The 27,311-nt window shown below is 35.8% G+C and overlaps 1 protein-coding gene across 1 annotated transcript in view; it reads right to left on the bottom strand.

Annotated features, from left to right (window-relative positions):
- Positions 1-2,459: 2,459 nt before the first annotated feature.
- The window catches only part of LOC131409233 (uncharacterized), a 140,422-nt gene continuing 115,570 nt past the window's right edge, over positions 2,460-27,311 (bottom strand). The window contains exons 3-6 of the mRNA XM_058546328.1: positions 16,246-16,297; positions 11,197-11,418; positions 9,996-10,134; positions 2,460-2,605 (exon numbers count right to left, since the gene is read on the bottom strand). Coding sequence (XP_058402311.1) covers positions 2,460-2,605; positions 9,996-10,134; positions 11,197-11,418; positions 16,246-16,297 — 559 coding nt within the window. The remainder of the gene's footprint in view (positions 2,606-9,995; positions 10,135-11,196; positions 11,419-16,245; positions 16,298-27,311) is intronic.

The following is a 27,311-nucleotide window of genomic DNA, read 5'->3' as shown; positions in this document are numbered from 1 at the left end:
ACCTATGAGATAGGTATTATTCTTATTCTCATTGTATAAAACTATAGCACAGAAAACTTGAACAATTTGCCCTTGGTTATGTTGCATTGTAATTGGAAAGGGATTTGTGATTTAAATCTATGCAGACTTAATCCAGAATCTATACTCTTATACACTTAGGCATATTTTTAATACATACAATTTTTATATACTAAGATCATGAAAATATTTTAATAAGACACAAACAAGCTGATGTCAGAGCTACCAGAAATGATTACACATTATTCCTAGTGACTAGTGCTCTTACTTCTACACTAATTCAACATCTCTGAAAGAGCAAATATGTTGCTACTAGCTAGTCATTATACTAAGTATTTAAAGTCTCTTAGCAGTTTTGCGATCTAAAGCTTAGGAAAATGACCTTTGATGAATGATAGATGGTGGAACATTATTTCTAATATGAACAGAATGTTTTCTCTATGAAAGTCAAATTTAAGTGAGCATTTTTCCCTCTTGCATGGCATTTATCTCACTAGATTTTTTTATGTTATTATCTGTGTCCAGGTATTTTTTCTCCACTACACTGAAAGCTGCTTAGCGATTAGAATTATTTGTGCTGATCATTGGATCCCCAGGACTTGGCAGACTGCCTCTCAAACATTCATGTTTTCATTTATTGATTAAATAAAAATCTGTTTAGCACCTATTATTTGAGTAAAATATGGTTGACACTGGGGATTAAATAGAGTACAACCAGACAGACCCTGTGTACTCGCTTGTCTTGTGCTTTAGTGGAAATGCCAAATCAACTTATAAATAGTTGAGTTGCCAAGTATATTCTTAGAATGTACTAAGTTGACTTACCAAGTAACTTGGTATCAACAAAATTAGGAAATGTCCTGGGTGTGGCAAAAGTTTGTTGACCAGATGTCCAGACTCAAGGATTGACCTGATATACAGATTATGACCATATTCTAGTGGAAGGGAGATGGAGAGGTGGAGGGGGGCTATTTTAGACGGTACAATCAAGAAAAGCTTTCAAGTATAGCTTTATCAGAGTCCTGTAGCATGATAAGTAGCTCACATGGGAAAACACAGGTAAGAGCAGGCTGCACCAAGGGAACAAAAAGCACAAAAGCCCTGAGGCAGAAGATAGCCTGATATAATTCAGAACTAATAGAAGACAAAAGAGACTGGAAAGTAGTAAACATTTAAGCTTGATGGGGAGATTCATGAGCTGAGGGTTGGTAATGAAGTAGAAACAAATTCATTCAGGTATTTCAAGCTAAGGAATTTAGGGTCTAACAAAAGTAAAAAGACAATGAAAAGTTTTAAGCAGATATAAAAGCCTTGTGATCTAATTTATAATTTAAAAAATATCATTCTGATCTCTCCATTTGAATAGATTGGAGGGAATGCTATTCATTGAAAAGAAGGGCACCATTTGAGAAGTTGTTGCATTCAGCTAGGCTGATGCAATGGCTATTTAAACTAAGATGGTAATAGTGGAGATGGCATCAAAGAGTCTATTTGAGACATATTTTGGAATGAAAAATAATAGAATTTTGTGAATTTTAAATGATTCTTTTGTTCTATATAGATTTTGAGCTTTTTGAAAGACTAGACCATTTTTAAACTATCTTTTAATGCCTCATGTCTATAATAGAGCCTGACCAAAGTGCTCAAAGATTCCTTAAAAAAAAAAAATGAATGTTTTCTTGTAGATAGTAAATATTAAAACTTACCTGTAACTAAAGCTTCTCCTTGGCCCATACATATAAATCTTAACTTCAATTCCCAAATCAGCACATTCTATCTCTTTCTTTCATTTCTGATACCAAACTTACTTTAATTCCAACAGAATTAAGGAAATTCTATATTTCAGACATTATGTTATATGTTGGAACTCAAAGATGAATAAACCATATAGACTTTTTCTCAAGTTCATAATCCCCAGAGAAGAGAAACTTGTAAAATTTAATTGTATATAATTACCTTTCCTTCAGTATCAGACTTGGCTTGCTTCAAACCAAAATTCTCTGAGAAAAGTTGAGCGTTTAACAAAAAAAAAATCTAGTTGAAGGTACTGGACTACTGCCAAAAATGATAGAACTTGCTGAGTGGAAATCCCAGAGAGAAGGAAATCTCAGAGAGGGCCCAATATTTGGTGCTACTTTTTCCCTTGAGGTGTTGGTCTATTCAAAAGCCATGATTAATATGCTGAGAAGCTTAACAGAAAGAAATAGCAGCAGAGATGCTGAGAACCAGAGCAGCCTGAGCACAGCTCTTGTTAGTTTCATGCATCTGGAGGGACAAAAATTGGATTTCAGCGCTTGCCAAGATGGAGAAACGCGGATAAACATCCCACATTTTCGGTTGTGATCATGAAGGGATACACCGTAAGAGTCAAAGCGAACTAGAGACTGACCAGTATCAATTAGTCCTAGACATGTAACAAACCACCCCAAATATTGGTAGCTTTAAACAACAATCGTTCTGTAGGTTGGCAATTTGGTCTGGTCTCGCCTTGGCTCACTGCGGTCAGTGGATGATTTGGCCGGGGCTGCAAGATGTAAGTTGTCCTTGTTCGTTTTTCTGGTGGTTGGTTGGTTGTCAGCCAGGCTGTCTGGGTTATTTTCCACAAGTCATCTCTAATAGGCTACTCAAACTTCCTCACACCATGAAGGTTGGGTTCCCCTCAGCAAGAACAGTCATGCTCAGGGTGCAAGTACATTTCAAGCTCTCCTTGTATCCTATTTGCTAACACTCTATTCGCCAAAAGCAAGTCATATTGCCAAGGCCAGATTCAAAAATTAAAGAAATAGACTCCACATCTTGATGAGAAGAGCTGCAAAGAGTTTGTGGCCTTCTCTTTTTTTCGTAGTCTGCCACATTTCAAAAGATTTAGGTCCAGGTTCAAATCAGGTTGATTCCTGATTTGTTTAAGGTAATCTCCCCAGGCCGCTGGGAATGAGGGTAATTTCTCTCTGGGTAAAGACAACATCATCAGGAAAATAGAATTATCTCTACCATTTTTCATACATGGTATCTGGAACTCCGTAAAACATCACATGACATCAAAAAGACAATAATTAAGAGAAAACCAAAAGGAAAAATTAAGGATAGAAACAGGCCCACAGGAGATCTAAATATTAGTGTTATTACTCAGAGACTCTGAAATAACTATAAATATTCAAGAAGTTAAAATAAATCAAATTATTAAAATTTTAAAAACACAGAGAAAACAAGATACTTATCAATTTTAGACATTCCAGGCAGAATCTGAGGGCAGTCAATAGGTGGTCCTTGTTTCCTGGACTCAGATAAATTGTTAGGGATAGTAAAAACGTTTAGAAAACTATAGAATTAATTTGTAAATGACACTCAGGGCTTTACAAAGTCTCCATGAAAATTCTGTATTTTAGTCCTAATATTTTATGTCTAGTTTTGTTAACTACATAGCAAAAAGGTGTTAATAGTTAATTAATCATATTATAATTAATTAAAATTAAAATTTAATATATTAATCAACACCTCTTTTGCACGCATGTAAATAAAACCAGCCAAAAAGAGAAAAATATCAAAGTAATGAAAAGAATCACAAAATTGTGGAATAACTATATATTTGATTAAATCTATGCCTTAAGAAAGGGAAATAAACCAAAGAAGGAATGAAGAAAAAAGCGAAAGACTGTCATCTTGTCCTCATCTCTCTTGTCTTCCATCATGGCTAACATATCATATCCAAAAACAAATCCTATACAAAACATACTATATCAAATTAATGTTTAAAAAAAATCTTGTATTCTTCAAGCCTTGCATACTGAAGTAAGTCATGAAAAAGAGAAAACGCTTAAAACCTTTGCATCCTGAGCAAAGCTAAGAAAAGAACGTCTTGTCTTCAGTTTTATCAAATCTAATTTAAATTTCATACAATCAAAATTTATAACTTCCATGTAACCAACTTGAGGTTTTGCCTTTAATTTCTGCCTGGGTATTTTAATTCAAGGAACCAGTGCTATAATAATTGATCTCCCTTGCAGGGACTCAAGTAAAAATTTAACTCAGTACTCAAATTTGTCTTTGAGTTTTCTTTGACGCAGGTTATTAGTAAATATTCAGAACAGCACACACAAACCTAGCAGATGCTGCTTCCAAAGTTCAGTAGGGCCTACCAAATATTGTGCTCTTCTCTTACTGGTAGTGAATACAAGATGCATTTATTCACCTTTCACTAAGGGGATCCTCTAACACATCTCAGACCCTAAAAACTTCCCGGAAGTACAAGCCCTTGAAGTTTCATTGGCTTTATCTGGAACCTCTAACATTTTGTATGTGCCTAAGGCATCTATGATACTTGTTTCTTCAAGCTCGCCATATCCTATAAGCAAGATGTCATCAAGGTAACAGACCAGCATGAGGCCTTTGGTCTTGAAAGATGATCAGCTTCCCTGAGAACCAAATTAGGACAGCAGAGGAGTTGACACAGACAGATAGGAGAGTGAAATTTTACTGCTATGACTACTGGGTGAAAACAAACAGTTACTACCTTTTCCTGCTTATTGCTTGCAGAGGGTGGGGGTAGGAGAGGATTGCCAGATCACTGGCTTCTTACCAGTTGTTGTCAGGGATCATTTTAATTTTCTTCATTAAATAAGTAATCATATTTTGAACAGAACTCCGTTTAGAGTGATTAAGTTTGTAATCCAATGTTATTTTTTTTCCTGATCCTTCTGTCCTTAGCTCAGGATAAATCAAAAAATTAAAAGGGAATATGAGGGGAATCACTAATGCTACATGTTAGTCTTTGATTGTGGCACCAATCTCCATATTGCACAATATGGTTTTTGGTTCACTGTTCTGGTAAGGAGAACTAATGCCAGTGCTCTTGTTCACATAGTAGCTGTCACTCCATTTGTCAGAAGTGGTTTGCCGCTGATGTCTATTTCAACTGTTTATTCAACACTTGGAAACATAATCACAAGACTGGACCTGAAGGATAACACATGGTGAAATAGTTTTGGTGAAAACCCCACTTATTATCTGATCCCTGAGCTCTAATCTGAAGCATTCTATGTCTCCAGTTCAAGGCAGCGTCCCATAGATCCTGAAAGTTCTTATGCCATTTTCTCTAGTGTACAATTGCCCTAGAACATGACTGCTGGAATCTTTGGAGGAGACTTGGAGGAAGATTTACAATCTTCTAGTGGAAACAATACTCAGTATGTCCACAGGGCGATATTGACCCCAGGCACCGGAATTGCATCCTTGCCTTCTCCTCTTCTTCCAGATCCTAGCCTTGAGGTTCCTCATGGGTTTTGATGCTTTGATGCTTTTAAGAGCATATTTTCATATATTTTGTCCTGATTTTTTTCTAGTCTTTATCAAGATCTTAGTTCAAAACTATTAAATTTACTTAAATCTAAATTAACTATTGGTCATTCCAAGGATTTTTAAATCGGAATACTAATTAGAATTTTTAAAAATAAATTAATATCAGAGGATCCAACATATATGTACTATATCAAATCCTCCCTTTAAAATCAGTCTATCTCCACGTGGACTTTAGAGTTTTAACTTTTTCAATAGATCTTATAGTTTTATATATATAAAACCTTTCCTCATGTTTCTCAATGGTATTCTTTGGGATTTTAGTTTAATTTTCATGAAAGGTATCTTTTATTTTTACTATATTTTGTAAGTAGTTTTTGCTTTTACAGGAATTATTTTATTCTCTCTTTACTAAACTTTATTTAGGATAGGAGAATAAAATTTTATCGTGTTATATTAATTTATGTTAAAATGGGTTATAGTTTGGACTGTAAAAAAAGGCATAAAAGAAATAGAAGAAAATATGAATATATATTTAATTTTAGGATAGAGTAGGCCTATTTATTCATACAGGCAAAGGAAAAGTTGGAAAAGGAATAGATTTTGTTTATATAAAACAACAGCATTCCTTAAAGAAAAAAATGAGAATGAAGATAAGTCACATGAATTCAACTTATGTGATCAGCAGCAAGAAAATGAGAGAGGAAGAGATTAAAATACTGTGAATATTTTCCCTTTGTTCCACTTGAATATTTTCCCTGGAGGGTGAGATCTGAGGTATGAGTTTAGTGTTCTCTAGTGCTATGGCTCAAACGTTTGTATTCCCCCAAAATTCATATGTTGAAATCCTAATGCTCAATATGATGACATTAGGAAGTGGAGCCTTTGGGAGGTGCTTAAGTCATGAAATTGGATCCCTCGTGAATTGGATTAGTGCTAACAAAAAAGAGACCCTACCAAGCTCCCTAGCCCCTTCCACCATGTGAGGACAACAGCAAGAAGTTGGCAGTCTGCAACCCGGAAGAGGGCCTTCCCCAGAACCTGACCATGCTGGTCCCCTGATCTTGGACTTCTAGCCTCCAGAACTGTGAAGAAATAAATTTCTGTTGTTTGTTAGCCACCCAGTCTGTGGTATATTGTTATAGCAATCCGAATGGTTTAAGATATCTCGTAAGACTCAATTCCCTCTTACCTTTCTTAGTATGAGCGTCTCTTAAGACTGAAGGTGATTTTAGGAGATAAAGATGCAAAAATGATTTATGTAACTGATATAGCCCTAAAGGCATGCTAACTGATCATTTTTGAATGACTAATTGAAAAAAGCATGCGTCTTCTCAAATGCTGAAGGAAAAATGTTTGTTCTGGACTCATTAAAAGGTAGTACTGAACTACATTGCACTTTATGACAAGAGAATTTAGATTATTGGAAATTTTTATTTTGTGCTCAGATAAAGAACTTAAGCACTATATATGCTGATATCATTGTATGTGTAAAATAAAAGACATCCAAAATCCTGGTGAAAATATGCACTCTATGAAAATTTATATGAAAGTGATATAAAGAGATTGTAAAAGAATAGGAAAAGAACACCAAATTTAAAAATTTTTAAAGCTATGAATACTAAGTTAACAAAGGAGATGCGTAAGTTGATAACTGACGTATGAAAACAAGTATTTGGTTTCAGTAATTGTCAAAGAAAGGTAAATTAGAAGAAAAATGAGAAAATAGTATTTTTTGCTTCTGTCTATAAATAAACTCTACCATAAAGTCACATTTTGTTGGTTCAAGGTTGAAAACTGACGCAAGTTGGAATAAGTCCCTGCTTAAAAATTTTGGGCTAATTGACACCTAATACTCTTTTTCACAGATTTCTAAATCTTTAAGATATAAAGTTTAAAACTTATGGCCATCATAAATCCAGCCATGTGGAGAAAGCTGGATTATATTATGAGAAAAAGTTTACTACCATGCAAAGAGAAACTGAGATAAGAACTGGGAGGAAGTTCCCATGATATTTGATTTATTGGTTCCAAACTTTTCAGAGCCTATAGTAAAGCTTGGTTGTATAAACCAACATTGGATCTACAACCTCAAAGCCTTCTTCTTTTGATTAAGCCATATTAGTTGAGTTTTCCTTCTTCTCACAATTTTGTTCTAAAAGTTGATGGAAGGAAACAGTTTGTAATTGTCTCTCTGAGAAAATCAGAACTTCTGCTCTTCTATATCTCTGATGAAAAGTGAATTTCTTTGAGATCAGAGACAAAGATATATTATTATGGACTTTAAAGAAAAGATTTTGAATTAATATTTAATGGAAAGCCAGATTAGCACCAAAAGTTCATAAAAATCAGAATTTTCCACAAGATACTTCTGAATATTTTGCTCTGACAAAAAATAAATAAATGTTGATGTGATGATCACATGCTGTCTCTCTTTACAAAGCTTTGCAATCCTTTATGTTTGCATATTCAGAATTTTATTATATAAAAGACGCCTGGCTAATATTTTTGTGCATCGAAGGATTCATAAAAATATCATTATAGTGCACACATATATGGTCTGTTATTTTATTTTTGTGATGCATACTGAATATCAGGCTGCTTTTGTTAGTCTGATTTCCAGAATGCTCCCTAGGGTTTTAATAATACCACTTTCAATAGAAAAATCAAGTAGATCAGCTGAATGCTGCTGAGTTTGGTGTTCTTCCAAGAGGGCAAGGTACCAGGATGTAGACCTCTGTGCTCCGTTGCCAGGCTCAGTGGTGCTCTTTTCAGTAAATAGAAGGCAATCTTCAAATTCATTTACTAAAAGTGTGTACTTTGCCCTTGCAATAGATAATGCAAGCAGGGCCCTTATTATTTTGAATGTTTTACCCCTCAAAAAAATTTTTTCAAAAATTTATTTATAAATTAAACAGAAAACTAAAATATAAATTGCTTGTACTTTATGATACTTCAAGATCCCTTATGCATAGAAACCTGGTGCTTCTAGCAAAATCTGATCTGTAAAATGCATATGTTTTTTATTTTGTTTTTCTTTTATAGCTGGTTTTCTTTTGTTTTGTTTTACAGTTAACAAACTTGGGAAACCGTTAGGAAACTATTCATTAGAGCCACAGTAGCAGAAATTTGTAAAAAAGAACTCAGTTTATTTCTAGTCATTTTAAGATGCTTTCTTTTGGGCCGGCCCCGTGGCTTAGCAGTTAAGTGTGCGCGCTCCGATACTGGCGGCCCGGGTTCAGATCCTGGGCGTGCACCGATGCACCGCTTCTTCGGCCATGCTGAGGCCACGTCCCACATACAGCAACTAGAAGGTTGTGCAACTATGACATACAAATATCTACTGGGGCTTTGGGGGGAAAAAAAAAGGAGGAGGATTGGCAATAGATGTTAGCTCAGAGCCAGTCTTCCTCAGCAAAAAGAGGAGGATTAGCACGGATGTTAGCTCAGGGCTGATTTCCTCACAAAAAAAAAAAAGATGCTTTCTTTAGAATAGAAATCTATTTCCAAATAGTCAATTTGCATGCAATCTGTGCTGTGCTTAATTTAATGCATAATAAAATCATCCAATATAAAACAGAGCCAATTTTACTCTTGAGGGAAAATAAAGATACAAATCTGCAGGAATCATGGACAATATCAAGATATGGATTCAGTCAAATGATATAGTGACTCAAACAAAAGTGGCCTAGACAAAATATAATTTTTCTCTCTTTCTCACTACAAGACCAAGATAATATGGCTTTACATATTTCTTGTGACCCTTCTCTCTTCTTGTAAATCCATCTCTAGAATATTACCCTGATCAGCAGAATCCAAGATGTTTCACGATTAAGTCCATTTTCCAGCTAGGAGCAAAGGGAAAAAAATGGAAGGGGAAGCTTATCTTTTGTAGTCTTAGAGAAGACTTAGCTGAAAATCTGAGGTAGAATCTGATCTTGGGAGTTGCTACGTTACAATATATATTAAGTTCACAATCTGTTCAGGTCATTATGTGAAATACTGAGCATTGAGTGAGATTCCAAGAAATGCAAAAGGGACTTTTTGATATATTTGGCTAACTAATCTGGTAATCTGGCTAATCTGAATCTAAATGCCACTGAATCTTCCTTGGAAGCAGAAGGAACAACTTCTGTATTCTGAATAAGGTTGTTTGCGCCCTGAAGACTTGTGAGAAACTCATTTGAGGTAATTACCTTGCAAGGAGAATGTCAATCTTTTTATGTGTAATCCCTACTACCCATTTTTCTCTAGCTCAGCGTGTCTCAGATGGACAAGTATTATATCTGAACTCTAGTAAGATTTGTACACCAAAATATTTGTAAGATTTTCATGATTTACTGCAGTAGAAACATTGGAATTTTGTGTGGAATTGGATACTGATGATAGTGGACCAAGGAGGAAAAATATGATTTTCTATTGAAGTGAATTAACTGACAGAGCACATTTGGTAGTGAATCTGGATTTTATGTGGTAGCTAATTCAGCAAAGGGTAAGTTTCATTTTTAGTCAGCTGGTTAAATAAAACTTGTATTTAGTTGCAGCCTATACTAATTCAAGCTAACATGCAAACTATTCCTTAATAAATGTAAATGTTATAAAGTGTTAAGAAGAAGAAAATTAGGGGCAGATTTAAAGCGCTCTTCCCAATCACTAAGTCTTCAATTATGTCTGACTTTATTTACCATCACTGAGATATGCATTGGTGCGAGTACGAGCATTTTTGATATGTCCTACTGTGATTGTCCTCTGTAGGGTATGAATGAAGATGGGAGATGCTGCCATTAAAATGGATTCCCTAATTTCAGTGAAGATGGCAGGATCCTAGAATGTCAGAGAGAAAGTGGTAGCAATTAATACCCAGAAGCAAAGGGAAGGTGATGAACATAATCGACAGTAAGGTAAGAATGGCACTCAGAATAGCTAGCAAACAAGGATCTTTGGTGTGGTTAGAAGAATTTCTAAGACTTAAATATAGACATCTGTCTTAACTTGGATACCTTGAAATCTAAGACCAAGACAAAATCTTAGGTGTTAATTCTTTACCACAGGCTGCAATCTCAGGGAAGCCAAAATGAAGGAAAAAACCACAAAGTGAAGATGTCTATTTCACTACTTCTATTCAGTATTCAGTATTTTGCTGGACACCATAACCAGTGCAATAATGAAAGCAAAGACATAAATATTGTAATGATCATAAAGGGATTAATAAACCTGGCATTATTTAAAGAAAAAAGTAAATATATAAAATAGAAGAGATTCAAAGCTTGAGAACCAAGACACCTAAATGTTTAGAAGTTGAAAAGTTTCAGAGAAACCAGAAAAGGAGTTGGAAAAGGAAGAAAACCAGGAGAGTGAGGTATCTATCCATACAAGTGAAGTATGAATTTCAAAGAGCAACAGGAGATCAAACATAATAAATACTGCTTATAGTTCAAAAACATGGAGGATTTTACTAAAGTGGAGATCATGAAATCAACAAAAGCACTTTTTGTGGAGTGATGGGACAAAAGTCTGAATGGAAAGGGTTGAAGAAAGAATGGGAGGAAAGCAGTGAAGACAGTGAGAATTAGGGTTAGTATGTAATTCATTATTTAATACTAGACCATTTTGTCCTGGAAAAAACATGTATTGGATGGGACAACATATCTAAACTGTGACTATCTCAGATACACTAAGATGTGTGATTCAGCCTAGGAAGAATACACAAGTCTTTAAATGAGTTTTGCTTTAAAGGAGAGAAAGTAAACATGGCGGCAGAAGGAGAGAGTGGTGGGGTCCAGACGTGTCTTTGTTAGTTTTGTTTGTTTTTTTGTTTTCAGATGGCTGATGTAAGTGTATGTTTGTAGGCTGATGGGGATGAATCTGTAAAGGGGGAAGAATTACAGATACATGGCAAAGAGGGTAGAATTGTTGGGGGCATTGCCAGGAGTAGTCAATGGGGATAAGGTCTGTGGACATGAGGATATTTATTGGACAAGGTAGAAGCATGAGTAATCCATCCATGATACGAGAAAAGGTAGAACATTGAGCACAGGTATGGGTTTGGAAGATGCAGAGGTGGAGACATGTGGAAGTTCTCGGTAAAGCAGGAATTAAAATCATCACCTAAAAATAGAAATAGTGAATTAAATAATGGTTTTTTTAATCAATATAAAATAGATGTGTTTAATGCAGTCAATAAAGGTTTAATTAATAAGATGGACATGTAATTAACCGTTAAAAATTAAAACCTAATTCACAGTATAAAGCAGATCGCATTTTCCGTAGTTTGAATAAAAAATGAAAATATAATGCTAGAAATAATATTATAAAATATTGTACTTTTATGGAAAATAATATATTAATATCTTTTCTAAGGAGAGTTCCTTTAAAAACTATAATGAAAAGGAAAACATTGTTATAAATATGTGCATATCACATAAATAATGCTAATGAAAAAATTGCAAAAGAACACTAACTGTAATGTGCAATCATACTAGTAAACAAAAACGTTTCTAAATTAGAGTGTTTGCATATTTAATCAGCAATAACTTTTTAATAAATTACTTTTGTCAGGGTATGTAAACACAAAGAAAACACACAAATTGCTGATAGGCAATTAACCCTGGGAGAAAAGTTCTGAAAGTTTATCAATAACATTCATAATTTTTGATCCAAAAAATTCACTTGTAGGATTTTGAGCCTAAGAAAGTAATTTGTGATGTACACAACTCTTTGTCTTTAAGGAAATCATCTATAGCACTCTTTACAGTTGTGAAAAATTAGAAAAATAATCAATATTTAACAATAGGAAATGGGTTAAATATGGTCTATCAATATATCAGAATATTCTAAAATTTTAAAATATTAAAAAAAAAAAACACCTAATTTAGAAAGGGGCAGAGGATCCAAATAGACATTTTTCCAAAGAAGACATACAAATAGCCAAGAGGTACATGAAAATGTGCTCAACATCACTAATCATCACTGAAATGCAAGTCAAAACCACAATGAGATATCACCTCACATCTTTTACAATAGTTATTTATCAAAAAGTCAAGAAATAGGGGCTGGCCCAGTGGCGTAGTCGTTAATTTCGTGTGCCCCCCCTTCAGTGGCCCAGGGTTTGCAGGTTCGGATCCTGGGCGCAGACCAACGCACCGCTTGTTAAGCCATGCTGTGGCGGCCTCCCGTATAAAGTAGAGGAAGATGGGCACGGATGTTAGCCCAGGGCCAAACTTCCTCAGCAAAAAAAAAGAGGAGGATTGGCAATGGATGTTAGCTCAGGACTAATCTTCCTCACACACACACACACACAAAAGTTAAGAAGTAACAAATGTTGACATGGATGTAGAGAAAAAGTAACCCTTGTGCACTGTTGGTGGGAATGTAAATTGGTGCAGCTGCTATGGAAAATAGTATAGAGTTTCCTCAAAAAATTAAGAATAGTGTAGGTGGACCTCATCAATCTAATTAAGGCCTGAATAGAATAAAAAAGGCTAAGGGACAATTCACTCTCTGCCTGTCTTTGAGTTGGGACTTCGGTCTTCTCCTGCCTTTGGGTTCAGACTTGGACTGGAAGTAACACCACTGGCTCTCCTGCTTCAGACTCGGGGTGGAACTTCTTAGCCTCTGTGATCATAAGAGCCGATTCCTTACAATAAACCTCTTTACATGTATATCCTATTGGTTCTGTTTATCAGGAGAACCATGGTTGATACCACATAACATAGACAACTTGTGATATCTATTAGTTTCCAGCAGAAATGGTGTGTTTCTGCCTCCTGGAGTGCTTCTCAACTCAATTAAACAAGTTGAATCAATAAAAAAAATTAAAAATAGAACTACCATATGATACAGCAATCTCACTTCTGGGTATTTATCTAAAGAAAACAAAAATACTAACTTGAAAAGATATCTGCACCCCCATGTTCACTGTAGCATTATTGACAATAGCCAAGATATAGAAGCAACCTAAATCTCCATTGATGGATGAATAAAGAAAGAAAATGTTTGGTATACATACACAATGGAATATTGTTCAGCCATAAAAAAAGAAGGAAATCTTGCCATTTACAACATGGATGGACCTTAAGGGAATTATGCTAAGTGAAATAAGTCAGACAGAGAAAGACAAATACTGTATGATCTCACTTATATGTGGAATTTAAAGGAAAAAAACACAAAACAAGCAAACAAACAAAAAAAACGAGCTCATGGATACAGAGAACAGATTAGTGGCTGCCAGACGGGAGTGGGTGGGCAAAATCAGTGAAGGGGGTTAAAAAGTACAAACTCCCAGCTATAAACTAGATAGGGCATGGGAATGTATGTACAGCAGGGGGACTATAGTTAATAATACTGTATTGCATATTTGAAAGTTGCTAAGAGAATAGAACTTAAAAGATCTCATCATAAGAAAAAAAAATTGTAACTATAAATGGTGATGGATGCTAACTAGACTTATTGTGGTGATTTCACAATATATACAAATATTGAATCATTATGTTGTACACCCAAAAGTAATATTATTTTATATGTCAATTATACCTAAATAAAAAAAGAATTAAAACAACAGGTTATATAAGATTTTATAAAACTATCTGGTGAACCTATCACTGTAGTTTGTATGAATATACAAACAAAATAAAATGTAACTAAACAAATGAAAAAAATAAAATATTTAATGATGTGGGAAACTGCTCACAGTGTTATATATACTGATCTGTGTCCCAGTTAACTTTATATGTTGAAATCCTAACTCCTGGTAGACTTCAAAATGTGACTGTATTTGGAGATAAGGCCTTTACAGAGATAGTTAAGGTTGGGCCGGCCCAATGGCTTAGCGGTTAAGTGTGCACGCTCCGCTACTGGCGGCCCAGGTTGGGATCCTGGGCGCGCACTGACACACTGTTTCTCCGGCCATGCTGAGGCCCCATCCCACATACAGCAACTAGAAGGATGTGCAGCTATGACACACAACTATCTACTGGGGCTTTGGGGGGAAAATAAATAAATAAATAAATAAAAAGAGATAGTTAAGGTTAAATGAGGTCATATAGGTCCGCCCTAATCTAATATGACTGATGTCCTTATAAAAAGTCAAATAGAGGGGCTGGCCTGCTGGCGCAGGTGGTTAAGCATGTACGCTCCGCTGTGGCGGCCCGGGGTTCGCCGTTTAGGATCCCAGGCGCGCACAGACGCACCGCTTGGCAAGCCAGGCTGTGGCCACGTCCCATATAAAGTGGAGGAAGATCGGCACAGATGTTAGCCCAGGGCCAGTCGTCCTCAGCAAAAAAAGAGGAGGATTGGCAGATGTTAGCACAGAGCTGATCCCCTCACAAAAAAATAAAAAGTCGAATAGACACCAGGGCTGGGTGTGCACAGAAAAAAGACCATACAAGGGCAAAGCAAGAGGGCTGCCATCCGCCAGCCGGAGAGACCTCAGAAGATGCCTTTATCTTGGACATACAGCCTCCCGAACTCTGAGAAAATAAATTTCTACTGTTTGAACCACCCAGTCTGTGATATTTAGTTATAGCAGGCCAAGCTAACTAACACATAGTCTATTGTTAAATTTTAAAAAATGCTAACTGTTTCAACAGTGTGATCACAATTTTAAAAATACATTAGTTATTCTTTCCAACTATCTATCTGATGTCTAGACTGATGTCTAGATCAATGAATGAAAGGAAGGAAGGAAGGAAAATGGAAGGCAGGAAGGAAGGGTAAATAGATTTATAAAATATATATCAAGATAGTAAGAATTAGAGAAAGATTATAAATTGTTTTTTCTTCTTAATATATTTCAAGTATAATATCAATAATATTTATACATAATATATAAAATAATTTCAAGAGCAAAATATATTTTTTCATGTGACATAATTCATTTTAAATTTTAGTAATGCTAATCTCCACTCTGCATCACTTTTCTTTTTTTTTTTTTTTTTTTTAGTGTCAGGCATTTAAGGGCAGATCACCACAATGGAAAAAGACACCAAAAAATTATTTCAGTTAAGTAATCTAGATGATTCCTGGAAAACACTAAAACTTTTACCATTCTGTGATGTTAGTAGTAGACGAGAATGGTATCATGTTAGACCTAAATAAGCCTTCTCACGTTTTGGTTGGGGTGAAATATTCTAATCAAGAACATCCATACTCCATTTTATATGCCTCACTCAGCTGAGATTTATTATAATGTTATTTATTTCTGAAATATTTATCTAAGAAAGCACAAGTCTTTGTGCGTGCATGCATTAGATTTGCTTTTCATACTCTGGCCATCAGAACTAGCTGAACAGTCTCTACGTACACTTGGTTCCTGAATACTGGTGTGTTGCCACTTAAGCACTCAGTGAAAATGAGCAATCTACAAAGCATTTCTGCGTTGTGTGTCTTTAGCAATTCGTATTCTGTCACTCATATTTATGTTCAGGCAAACAGCTTTGACATATAATGACAGGCACCTATGACAGCACTGAAACTGCTACAAAACATCAAAGAAAGAATGCCATTTTAGAACTTAAAATTCATGTTTTGGGATGATCCAAGATTCCTTCAAGGGAAAAGTCAAGGAAACAGAGTGAAGATCAGCAGGTTATTAGATCTATCTGTGAGTCTTAGGATGTTATAAACGCATAAACATCATTGCCTTCTAGGAGTGCAGTCCAGCAATTGAATCAGGTCTAACAGTGGCCAGAGATAGGTCATGATTAGAGGGTTAGGAATAACAAAAGAAGGGGTAATATCTGTGTAAAAATATCTGAAAATATTTCTCTATGAATGTGACATTAAGATTCTTATAAACGTGTGAACATGCTTTCAGGAATATTTGTGGTTGATGACTAGGTTTTTCAATGTGAGAATATAATTAGGAAGACTTTTCAGTTTTCACTAAGATTTGCTTCCTTTTCAAAAAAAAAGAGAAAAACCTTAATATTTACTTACATTTTGAAGAACCTCCATTATTAACTTGAAGTTGCCCATCCTATTTTGCATCCTAAATTCATTTGAAAAAAATGGAAACATATGAGGAAAGTAAATTACTGAAATAATCAAATTGTATTTAATTGGAGATTGAACAAACATTTCTCCTATTTATAATAAAGTAAGCTCCATAGCTTAATCTAAAATTCCTTTTGCAGAAGTAGAAGAACTAGCTGCAAAAGTATAGATTGAAAATGTGGCACCTGATGGTCCCATCATTCTAAAGCATTGTGTTATGATGTGCCTATATTTAATGATAGTTCTTCGGAGGCTCATAACCCTTTTTGTGATTTACTGTGGTTATCCCTTACACCACCTGTGCATGAAATTAATTAAGAACTTGGGAGACAGTGTTATAAAAATGAAAAATTTTCTTTGTCATTGGGGAAAAAAAAAAGTACTGGGTCAGTTCTTTGAGCATCAAAGTTTGGTGATGCTCCAACTACTCGTCCCAAGGCTAGCATTTTATATCTCCACAGCTTGAAGCAGTAGCGCAGCTGAAAGATAATCTTGCAAGGTCACTAACTGGCTTGGATATATAATCATGTGTTTCTGTCCACTTGAATTAAATGTGCTTAGAGACCTGAATGTGGTTAGTGCATCCTTTCAAACCTAAGACTGAAATAAACAGCATGGACCTAGCAAGACACCATGCTAGCTGTTAATCTACTAAATAGGCCGCTAGTATCCATCACTTTGGATTAGCTGGGCGTTTTTGTGTTTATCATGTTTTTAAGCGCACTGACTTATAGATAGATTTATAGACGGATTAAATGCTCTTTCTTTAACTAATTCCCAGAGAATTTTATAAATTAAAAGTATTTTTCTTCACATTAAGTCCCATAAAATGGGCTTTTCCATGCCGAACACCTAGAATGATGTACCAGGTTTAAAGTTTCTAGCTTACTAGTACTTAAAAAATGGAAAAACCAAAATAGGAAGTCATTTAGAACAAATTTTATTAATTAACTTTTATTGTTTAATAACACTGCTTTCGTATGCTTCTGAACAAATGTGTTAATCCCGCAAACTGGAACACTGTTCATGGTGGTCTATATCGCTTTAAAAAAATTCAAAAGTAAAACAATATTTTTGTAACAGTTCATATTAAACCAAAGTATAGAAAAATATAGTCTTTCTCTTCTCACCTTCAATTTCCTACTCTTAAAGTAATCAACATTAACAATTTGAGGTATAATTTTTCACTTTTACTATGTGTGTGCAAAAGTAAAACCTACGTATAACACATATATTGGACTTCTATTTGCATTTTAACAAAAATGAGATCAAACTACATATATAGTATCATGAAAAACTTTATAGTTAATACATCTAACTTATTTATTTTAATGGCTGCATAATATTCCATAATTTATATTTAATACATTTTCTATTGATTTACAATCAGATTTGTAACAATGCTGAAAAATAAACTATATATGTGCATGTGTTTGTGCATATATATATTCATACTTTTATTTATTTCTATAGGGTAGATTAACCAGGTAGCAATTGCTTGGTCATAAGTATTCATTTTTTTGTGTGTGTGAGGAAGATCAGCCCTGAGCTAACATCCATGCCAATCCTCCTCTTTTTGCTAAGGAAGACCGGCCCTGAGCTAACATCTATTGCCAATCCTCCTCCTTTTTTTCCCCTTTTTCTCCCCAAGGCCCCAGTAGATAGTTGTATGTCATAGTTGCACATCTTTCTAGTTGCCGTGTGTGGGATGCCCCGTCAGCATGGTTGGACAAGCGGTGCGTTGGTGTGCACCCTGGATCCAAACCAGGGCCGCCAGTAGCGGAGGTCACACACTTAATCACTAAGCCACGGGGCCGGCCCCAAAAGTGTACATATTTTTAATAGATACTGTTGCATAATTTTCAAATTTACTGAGAAAATTTACATTTACCAGAATTGTATGAGAAACTTCATGTCTTCACATTTACTGAAGTACGAGAAATATTTTTAAAATTTCCACACTCTCAAAATTTGCCATTGGTAGAGCAGCATGGAATTTATTCTGGTTATAAGACAGAATTTAAGAAAAAATATAATAGCTCAGGTAAATTCTGTATTTTACATAAAATTTTGTTATGCAATTTAAATTTTATCCAAATTTTGAGAATTTTACACTATATTAAAATTTAGGAAAATTAAGGGGGCAAAAGTGGAATGATTTTCATCACTTTCTAGCGTGGGGTCTAGAAAAACAGATGGAAAACATTATCAAACAAGGCTTATCATCTCAACTGAAAAATTGGAAACAAAAGCATTAATCTGTATATTCTCATCATCTACTGAGAGATTCATCATAACAAGGAAAGATGGCATTTAAAACAAGTACAAAATTGTATATGTTAGAATGAAAACCTGTTGGTGAATGTGAATAGAATAATATCCAGCAGCAACTTTGTTGATGCCAATTACTTTATGGAATGATACTTCCTGTGGAGTAGCTTTCGTAATTCTTCTTTAAAATGCTACTAGAGGGTTTCTCAATTATAACGGAGCAGTTTGATTATAATTATAGAACTTCGGACCGGGAAATTCAGACAGAGGACATCAAATTTATAATTGGAAGATAATTGTATTTGACATTGCATTTTAGTCAATAAGGATAATTATTGCCGTTAAAGTGACATTAAGGGCTGGTCTGGCGGCGCAAGTGGTTAAGTGCGCGCTCCGCTGCGGCAGCCTGGGGTTTGTCGGTTCGGATCCCGGGCTCGCACCGACACACCGCTTGGCAAGCCATGCTGTGGTGGCGTCCCATATAAAGTGGAGGAAGATGGGCATGGATGTTAGCCCAGGGCCAGTCTTCCTCAGCAAAAAAGAGGAGGATTGGCAGACGTTAGCATAGGGCTGATCTTCCTCACAAAAAAAATAAATAAAGTGACATTAAGACCACAAAAATTCTGCAATTTTAAAGGCATAATTTTCAAATTCGGATATTTTGAGCATTTTTTCCTGAATTTGAAAAAAACTATTTCTTTTCTTTTTAAATTAACATACATAGTAGTACAGAAGCATATTTACTTATTTCAGGATACTAAAACCATACCAACCTTTTTATGAAATTTCAAGTTAATAGAAATCTAATTGTCACTGGGATCCAAGCAGTCATTCCTTTACTATAACTTAAATGAAATGTAACAGACTTTTTTCTTGGTAATAATCTCACACACTGTATTATGCCTATTCTAGAGTAGTAAGATGTTGTGATGGTTTAAACATAATTAAATCTTTCTCTTTTATACATCTGCTATCAATATGAAACTCTACTTGTTCTTAGAATGAGTGCCTCTTTAAAGTAACAACTAAAAATGAACTAAAATGATATTAGTAAATCTGATTATGACACTTCTCGGTATGGTAGGGAGTTGAGCAGAGATGCCCATCCAGATCCAAACTGAAATAATGAACATATTATAAAAATATAGGGAAGAGGGGAAAAGTCTGTGTCACCTTTTATAAATTTTAGATAGATGTCATTCAGATGCCAGCAACTTCAGAGGAATTTCTGCTTAAAAAAGGAGATGGAACTTTAATAGAGGGAGATCTGAAAAATGAATCATTCTTTTTCATTCTAAGAAAGTGATTCAATGTCAAAAGAAATAATTTTAGAATAATATACAACCTCTCTACGTAATTTAGGAGGACCCACATTAGATCAGAATATGAACTCTGTGAAAGTTTTTGAACACATCAGTTAGAATAATTTTCAGCGTGTAGCAATATGTTTGAAAGGATTTACTCCTAAAGCTACAAAAGCCGAGCAAAGATTACCTAGACACAGTGCCCATTTAATAGGGTTGTTCCTAAACGTGTCAAAGGTTGTTCTTTGATATAGGGAAGCAGAATTGCAGAGAAAGCCAGATAAACCTGATGTTATATTTGCATGACTAGGATGAGATAAAATGATATTCAGCATATGTGTCGTTCCTACAAAAACTATTATAATTACCTCTTCATCATCAGGGCCTATGCTCAACTTCTATAAAATACCACCCTAGACTTGATAAAATTTTATGTCTCCTTCACTTAAAGTCTTGGTAAGCAATCGACAAACACCAGGAACCTAGATTGTATAGATACTCTGGCTTTTCCATCTCCAACATGTGGCATCCATTTCATCATCCACAGCAAATGTTCCAACTCCCACCGTCAGTGCCAGCAAACAGAAAAGAGCACGCAAATCAAGACAAGGGTGCACCCCTTCCGTTGGAAGGTAGGACCCAAGATTTCACATATCACTTTAAAAAAAATATATTATATAGTGAGAACACTTAACATGAGATCTACCCTCTTAAATTTTTAAGTGTACAATACATTATTGTTGATGGCAGATACAATGTTGTACAGCCGATCTTTAGAATTCACTCATCTTGCTTAACTGAAATTTTATCAATGGACACATCACTTTTGGTCACATATCATTGGCCAAAATTTGGCCCCACAGTCACAATTAGCTGTAAGGGAGACTGTAAATGTATTTTTGTGGGGAGGAAGGAAAGGGTGGTGTAGCCATGTGGCAAGCTCATATTCATTTTTTTTTTTAAGTTACAAAAGGCATATTACGGAGTAAGCTGCCAGGGATCAAGTCCTAGCTCTACAACTTAACAGCTGTTTGATTTGGGGAAGTAGCTTAACCTCTCTGTGCTTCAGTTTCATGATATGTAAAATGGGCATGATAATAGTACCCATTTTGTAGGATTGTTATGGGAATTAGATGGAGTTATTATTTGTAAAGATCTCAGAAGAGTGCCTGGAACAGCATCTGCCACATCACCATTGGAAGAAGAGAAATAAATGAAAAGTAAACTATTTAGTTTATTTGTTAGTGTGGGTTTTTTTGTTTGTTTAGAATATACCAAAACTCATAGACAACTTTGTGCTGTTACTATGAAATAGTGCTTCAGCTGCTAACAACCCATATACACATACACAGTCACACACGTATACACACACATTCATCAGTCTTCTTATTGAATCTTAGGAAAAACCAGTCAACAATGTAATAACCTTATTATTTAGGATTATACTTGTCTCCAGTAAACAAACCATAGGCACAGGGAGACAGGGCACAATAAGAAGACCAAGTTTTGGACGTGTGGTGTATCTTTTGGCTGCTTAAATCATGCTTTGAAATCTAAGTTTGTGCCCCTTCAATTCCCTAATGAAAAAATAAGCAAATAAAAAAAGGGAGTCCAATGTTATTCAACTCATAGTCAGAAAGAAGTTACTAACATCACATCCATGGTCTGTCAAATCAATCTGAAGTGAATGTCTTCCACATTGGGTGGAGGAGAGGAACATTAAGTAGATGTTTACCTGACTTGGGTTGTATCTTGGTTTAATCAATGTCACCTAATAAATAAGCATCCTTTCACACCTTTGTATAAGAGCCTGATGTTAAAAGTTTCCAATTGTTAAAAACCAAAGAGATGAGCTAAAAAGTTAGTAGATCAGCTGGTCTCAAATTTTTCAAAGTTGACCACAATTCATTCCGAAATAAAAGTATTAAATGAATAAAGGGATTTCATTTTTTGCAATTATTTTTCAACAAACACATAGTACTCACTGTGTACCAAACACTTTTCTAAATGTTTTACAAATAATAACTTCTTTCATAATCATACGAGTCCTATAGGGTAGGTATTATCATTATCTCCATTTAACATATGACAAAATTAAGGCCCAGAGAGACTAAGTAAATTGCTTCAGGTCACCTAATTGGTTTGTGCTGTAGCTAGCATTTGATTCCTAGCAGTCTTGTTCCAGTGTCTATATACTTATCCACCAGGTGATGCTGCTTTTTTTGACAAAAAATATAATCCATATTGGCAATATACTTATGATCTTCCTATATGTGTCTTACTATATAATAAAGAAACATATAAAATTATTTCCTGGAAATCAAAATAATAAAATAATCCTGACAGATATTAACGCAACATTATTATCTCATGTTAGATCAAAAAGAAATTAGAAGCCACGATATGAGACCTTTATTAACATCTTGCTAACAAACCTACCTCTCTACTGGGATCTGAACTCATCTTCAGTTTGTCCCTTTGTTGCTCATCCTGTCTAAGCCAAGTCGTTCCCTCTAGATTCTGAAACATTTCCTTCCACATTCCTAGAAACTTCATGTTATTGATTAGTGACATGATATAGTTTCCTTGATATAGTCTACATCTTTCACCCCAAGCAGAATCTTTAACCACTAGCATCTAAACATAAATTCTCCAGATCCTTTCATTTTGGGGAAAATCTTCCTCACCCTCTCCAAAAATTTCTTCTCTTCTTCTCCTCTCTTCTCTTTATTCTCCCCTCTCACCTCTTGTCTTAATCCATTAGGGCTGCTATAACAAAATAGCATAGATTAGGTGGCTTAAACAACAAACGTTTCTCACAGTTCTGGAGGCTGCAAAGCCCAAGATCTGAATCTGACAGATTCAGATGAGGACCCGCTTTCTGGTTCATAGATGGCCATTTTCTCACTGTGTCCTCACATGGAGGAAGGGGTGAGAGAGATCTTTGGGGTCTCTTTTTATAAGGGCACTAATCCCATTCATAAGGGCTCCATCCTCATGACCTAAGCACTTCTCAAAGGCCCCTCATCCTAATACCATCACATTTTGAGTTAGCATTTCAATATGTGAATTTGTGGGTGGGACACAAACATTCAGTCTATAGCACCTCTCTCTTTCTCTTTCCTCTCCTCTCCTTCCCCTTCTCTCTCCTCTATCTCTATCTCTATCTCTCACTCTCACTTTCTGGTGCCTAGGTCCTCTCCTTCTTTCTGTAACCAAACTTCATGACACATCTGTCTTTACTCACTGCCTTCATTTCCTCACATCCAGCTCACTCTGCAGTCCACTACAATCTGGTTTCTGAAATAGAATTATCTATACGTTACTGATAGGTTACTGATTACCTCCTTACTGATAAATCCAATAGAAACATTTCAGTTTTCATTTTATTCCTGTATTCTGTATTATCTGACATGATGTACTTCTCCCTCAGAAACCATTTTCTCTTATTATTATGATACCATGTCTATCTTTCTTGGGCACTTCTTCTCTGTCATCTTTGCCAGATCTCCATTAACTAGCCTTTATGTAACTCCATTCACAGTGGTCTTTTGGAGAAAGGATAGACACGGAAAAGGGACAATATCCAAAATTTTAATTCTAAGTCACCATAGCAAATAGCAGTCAGAAAAAATGAAGGATTCAGCAAAAAAGATTGAAGACATGCAGACAGTAAAATAGGGAAGAAAGAGGTAGTTATGCTGCTTCCAAGACCAAGTGAATAAAGTGTAGAAAGAAAGAGTGAGTGATCAACTTTGTTAAATAAGATGAGAACTAACACATAAAAATGATTAGATAACTTGGAGGTCATGTTGACCTTGATAATCACAATAACAATGAAGTAGGGGAAATGCTGACTTAAATGGAGTGAATCCAAGAGAATGGGAGGAGAAAAGGTAGAGATAGTGAGTAATTAATCCTTTGGAATTGTTTTGTTTTAAAGAAAAGTAGAGTAATTAAAGTTGTGGAACACATGGATAAAATGGAAGTTTTTCTTTTCTATTTTCAATAGGAGATAATATGTAATTTGTGTACTGATGAAAACGATCCTTCATAGAGACAAATATTAGGATTGTAGTGACATGTGGTCTTCAGATATAAAAAAAAAAATAAAATGGGGGGCTGGCCGGCGGCTTAGCAGTTAAGTGCACGCACTCCGTTACTGGTGGCCAGGGTTCGGATCCTGGGCGTGCACTGACGCACCGCTTGTCCGGCCATGCTGAGGCGGCGTCCCACATACAGCAACTAGAAGGATGTGCAACTATGACATACAACTGTCTACTGGGCCTTGGGGAGAAAAAGGGAAAACAGAAAGGAGGAGGATTGGCAATAGATGTTAGCTCAGTGCTGGTCTTCCTCAGCAAAAAGAGGAGGATTGGCATGGATGTGAGCTCAGGGCTGATCTTCCTCACACACACAAAAAATAATATAAAAAAAAATGGAACACCGTGCGCACTAGATGTATTTACCTAAAATAGTAACAAAAGAGTATCTATAAATGCTTTTCATAGGAGACAATGCCAAAAGTTTAGAAGAGTGAAAGTAAAAGAAGCCCGAATCTGAATCTCTCCACACATTCTTCCCCTACCCAACTCAAAAATAAAAGCCTGAAATCAACAAAGAGCTCAGAGAAAGCGGTACATGAAACGTGCCATTAGCATTTCTCAGAGATGGAGAAGATCACAAATATCAAATTACCTCTAGGTAGAAAAACAAACAACCAAATTTTACTGGAATTCCCCCTGCTGTTGAAAACTTGTGAAACTTAGAAAGTAGGGAAGAAGAGACTTAAGAGTCACAATGAAAAAGGAGGAGAGCAGCCTGGAAGACACAGATAAGTCATGGGGGGAAATAGGAAGCCTAGGGAAAGAAAGTCCAACAGTAAATGCCAGAATACTAGACACAGATTCAAACTTGGTTGGTCATAGCATCAGTTGTAAGAAAGGGGATTGAAAATGAGGAGGACTAGAACAACAGATTGGAAGTAAAATTACTTCAGGGGGCCGGCCTGGTGGTGAAGTGGTTGAGTTCGCATGCTGCGCTTCAGCGGCCCGGGGTTCACTGGTTTGGATCCTGGGCAGGGACCTACTCACCACTTATCAAGCCACGATGACTTGGCATCCCATGTAGAAGAGCTACAACTCTACAACTGTGATACACAACTATGCACTGCGGCTTTGGGGAGAAAAAAGAAAAAGAGGAAGATTGGCAACAAATATTAGCGCAGGGCCAATCTTCCTCAAAAAAAAAATTACTTCTGGGAAAAAAATCAGAGAAATACTTAAGGAGAGGTGCTCTTTGGGATGTGGTAACAAAGCACAATAAAAATAAAAAGGAAAATTAGCAATCATAAGGAAATTAAAATAATTTTTTTTTTTTTGTGAGGAGATCAGCCCTGAGCTAACATCCGCCAATCCTCCTCTTTTTTTTTTTGCTGAGGAAGACGGCCCTGGGCTAACATCGGTGCCTATCTTCCTCCACTTTATATGGGACGCCGCCACAGCATGGCTTACCAAGCAGTACTTCGGTGCGCGCCCGGGATCCGAACCAGCGAACCCCGGGCCGCCGCAGCGGAGCGCGCGCACCCAACCGCTTGCGCCACCGGGCCGGCCCCTAAAATAATTTTTTTTGAAAAGACATTATAACCTTTTCCTTCTCTCACTAACACCATCAGAACTTAAAGAATCTGGAGTTCACCACCGTCAGAAGAAGGCGCTCTTGAGCTAACCACCCAGTCCATAAAATACCCTGAAATAGAAAAAACAAAACAAAAAAACTTCCATGCAAAGCTGCAACAGAAGAAAATAGAAAATGAAAATCTAAATATAATAACTGAAGAAAATTCTACCCCTACCTCCAAAACACAGACACACACACATACACACGAAGCAGAAGAAAACTGGAATTCAATACTCCAAACTGGATTAAATGACCTAAGCATGGGGATAAAACAAATTTATATACAGCTATAATTATTGAGGCTGCCTTCATTCAGAGAGTTTTTTCCTTGTGTGGCTTATAATTTTGAATTGTATACTCATGCTAACTAGAATTTAATTTAGGAATCCTGACAGTCCTAGTTCGAGCCTGTTCTTTCCAGAGTGGATTTGCTTTTCCTTTAGTGAGCTATCAATCTAAGACCCGTAATTCTTAATTTAATTTCATGGATGTGTCCTGACCACACAGCTAGTATACATTCAAACCCATACCCATTTCCATGACGTTTGCAATCAAAATTCCTTGGGATAGCATCTTTGTTTTCCTTTCTGACCTAGAAAAGATGTATAGGTATGTTACATAGATCCCTGTTCAGTTAAGGGATCATGAATCATGAAAACATATGAAAATGTATGTGAAAGGAACAGGTACATACTGTGTGTGTGATAAAAAGAAAGTCTAAAGATTTTTTTGTTACATGAAGGAACTGTATTTTACTTAAAATAATAAGCCATGAGTTAAAAACAAATTAATAAAATCATTTTTACATTCATTTTAACAGTTATAATGCATGGTCATTTCCTATATTCTAAATATCAGGGGTACTGAATCAGTATTAGATGTTTCAATTATTTCATATAAACTAAGGAAAAAAATTATGACTCTAGAGAAGATAATAGATACAATATTCATGAAGCACAGCTGTCTTTTCAGGTATCAAGTGCTTCTTTTGTGTCATAATTTTACTAAGGCAGAAGCTTTGTAACTGAAAAATCTACTGGCATTAAACTCTTAGAGATGAAAATTACTTGTTCTCTTTGAACTAGAATTTTTAGAATAATGGAGTTTTTGTGAGATTGCTGGTATACTCCAACAATACTTGAGATGAAAGTTTTACAAGAAACAAATTTTCCTATGTTCTTTGAAAACTTTTGATGCCAAGAAGAATAAATACATGAACCAGATTTCTCCAGACCTTATCAGTCCAGGGTACAAAAAAGGTCACAATAATATTAATACACAGGTGAAGGGGTAGTAATGGAGTTCTGTTGATGTTAACAATGAAAAAAATTAAGTCTTGCTGCTGCAGATCTTTGAGAAAGCTGTCAGAGTGCATTTCCCTACATAAGAGGTACAGCCAGAAGGTCAAAACTGAACAGATACGGTAGCCTTGAGGCAAGATGTTATCAGATTGAAGCAAATTGAAGATTTCACAGAAATGGCCATACCAAGTTCAGCTGAAATTGTAGGTAAAGCTTACTGGATGTGAGTCAGGACATAGGTGACCAATCAAGATGGGCACCACCAGATCACCAGAACAGGATCCTGGGTGTCCTTTCTGTGCCAGACACAAATGTTTCACTTGTTGTACCAAGGGGAGGTGGAGATGCACTAGGGCAAGCGCTCAGAAGACCAGGGTGGTGAAGGTGAGCCAGCTACTGGAGAAGCTGAAGGCATGTGCTATTTTCAAGCTGATGTGGTGGGAAGAGTTTCAAT

This window comes from Diceros bicornis, chromosome 8 (genome assembly GCF_020826845.1).
Source record: "Diceros bicornis minor isolate mBicDic1 chromosome 8, mDicBic1.mat.cur, whole genome shotgun sequence".
Lineage (NCBI taxonomy): Eukaryota > Metazoa > Chordata > Mammalia > Perissodactyla > Rhinocerotidae > Diceros > Diceros bicornis.
This window is presented reverse-complemented; position numbering and strand designations above follow the sequence as displayed.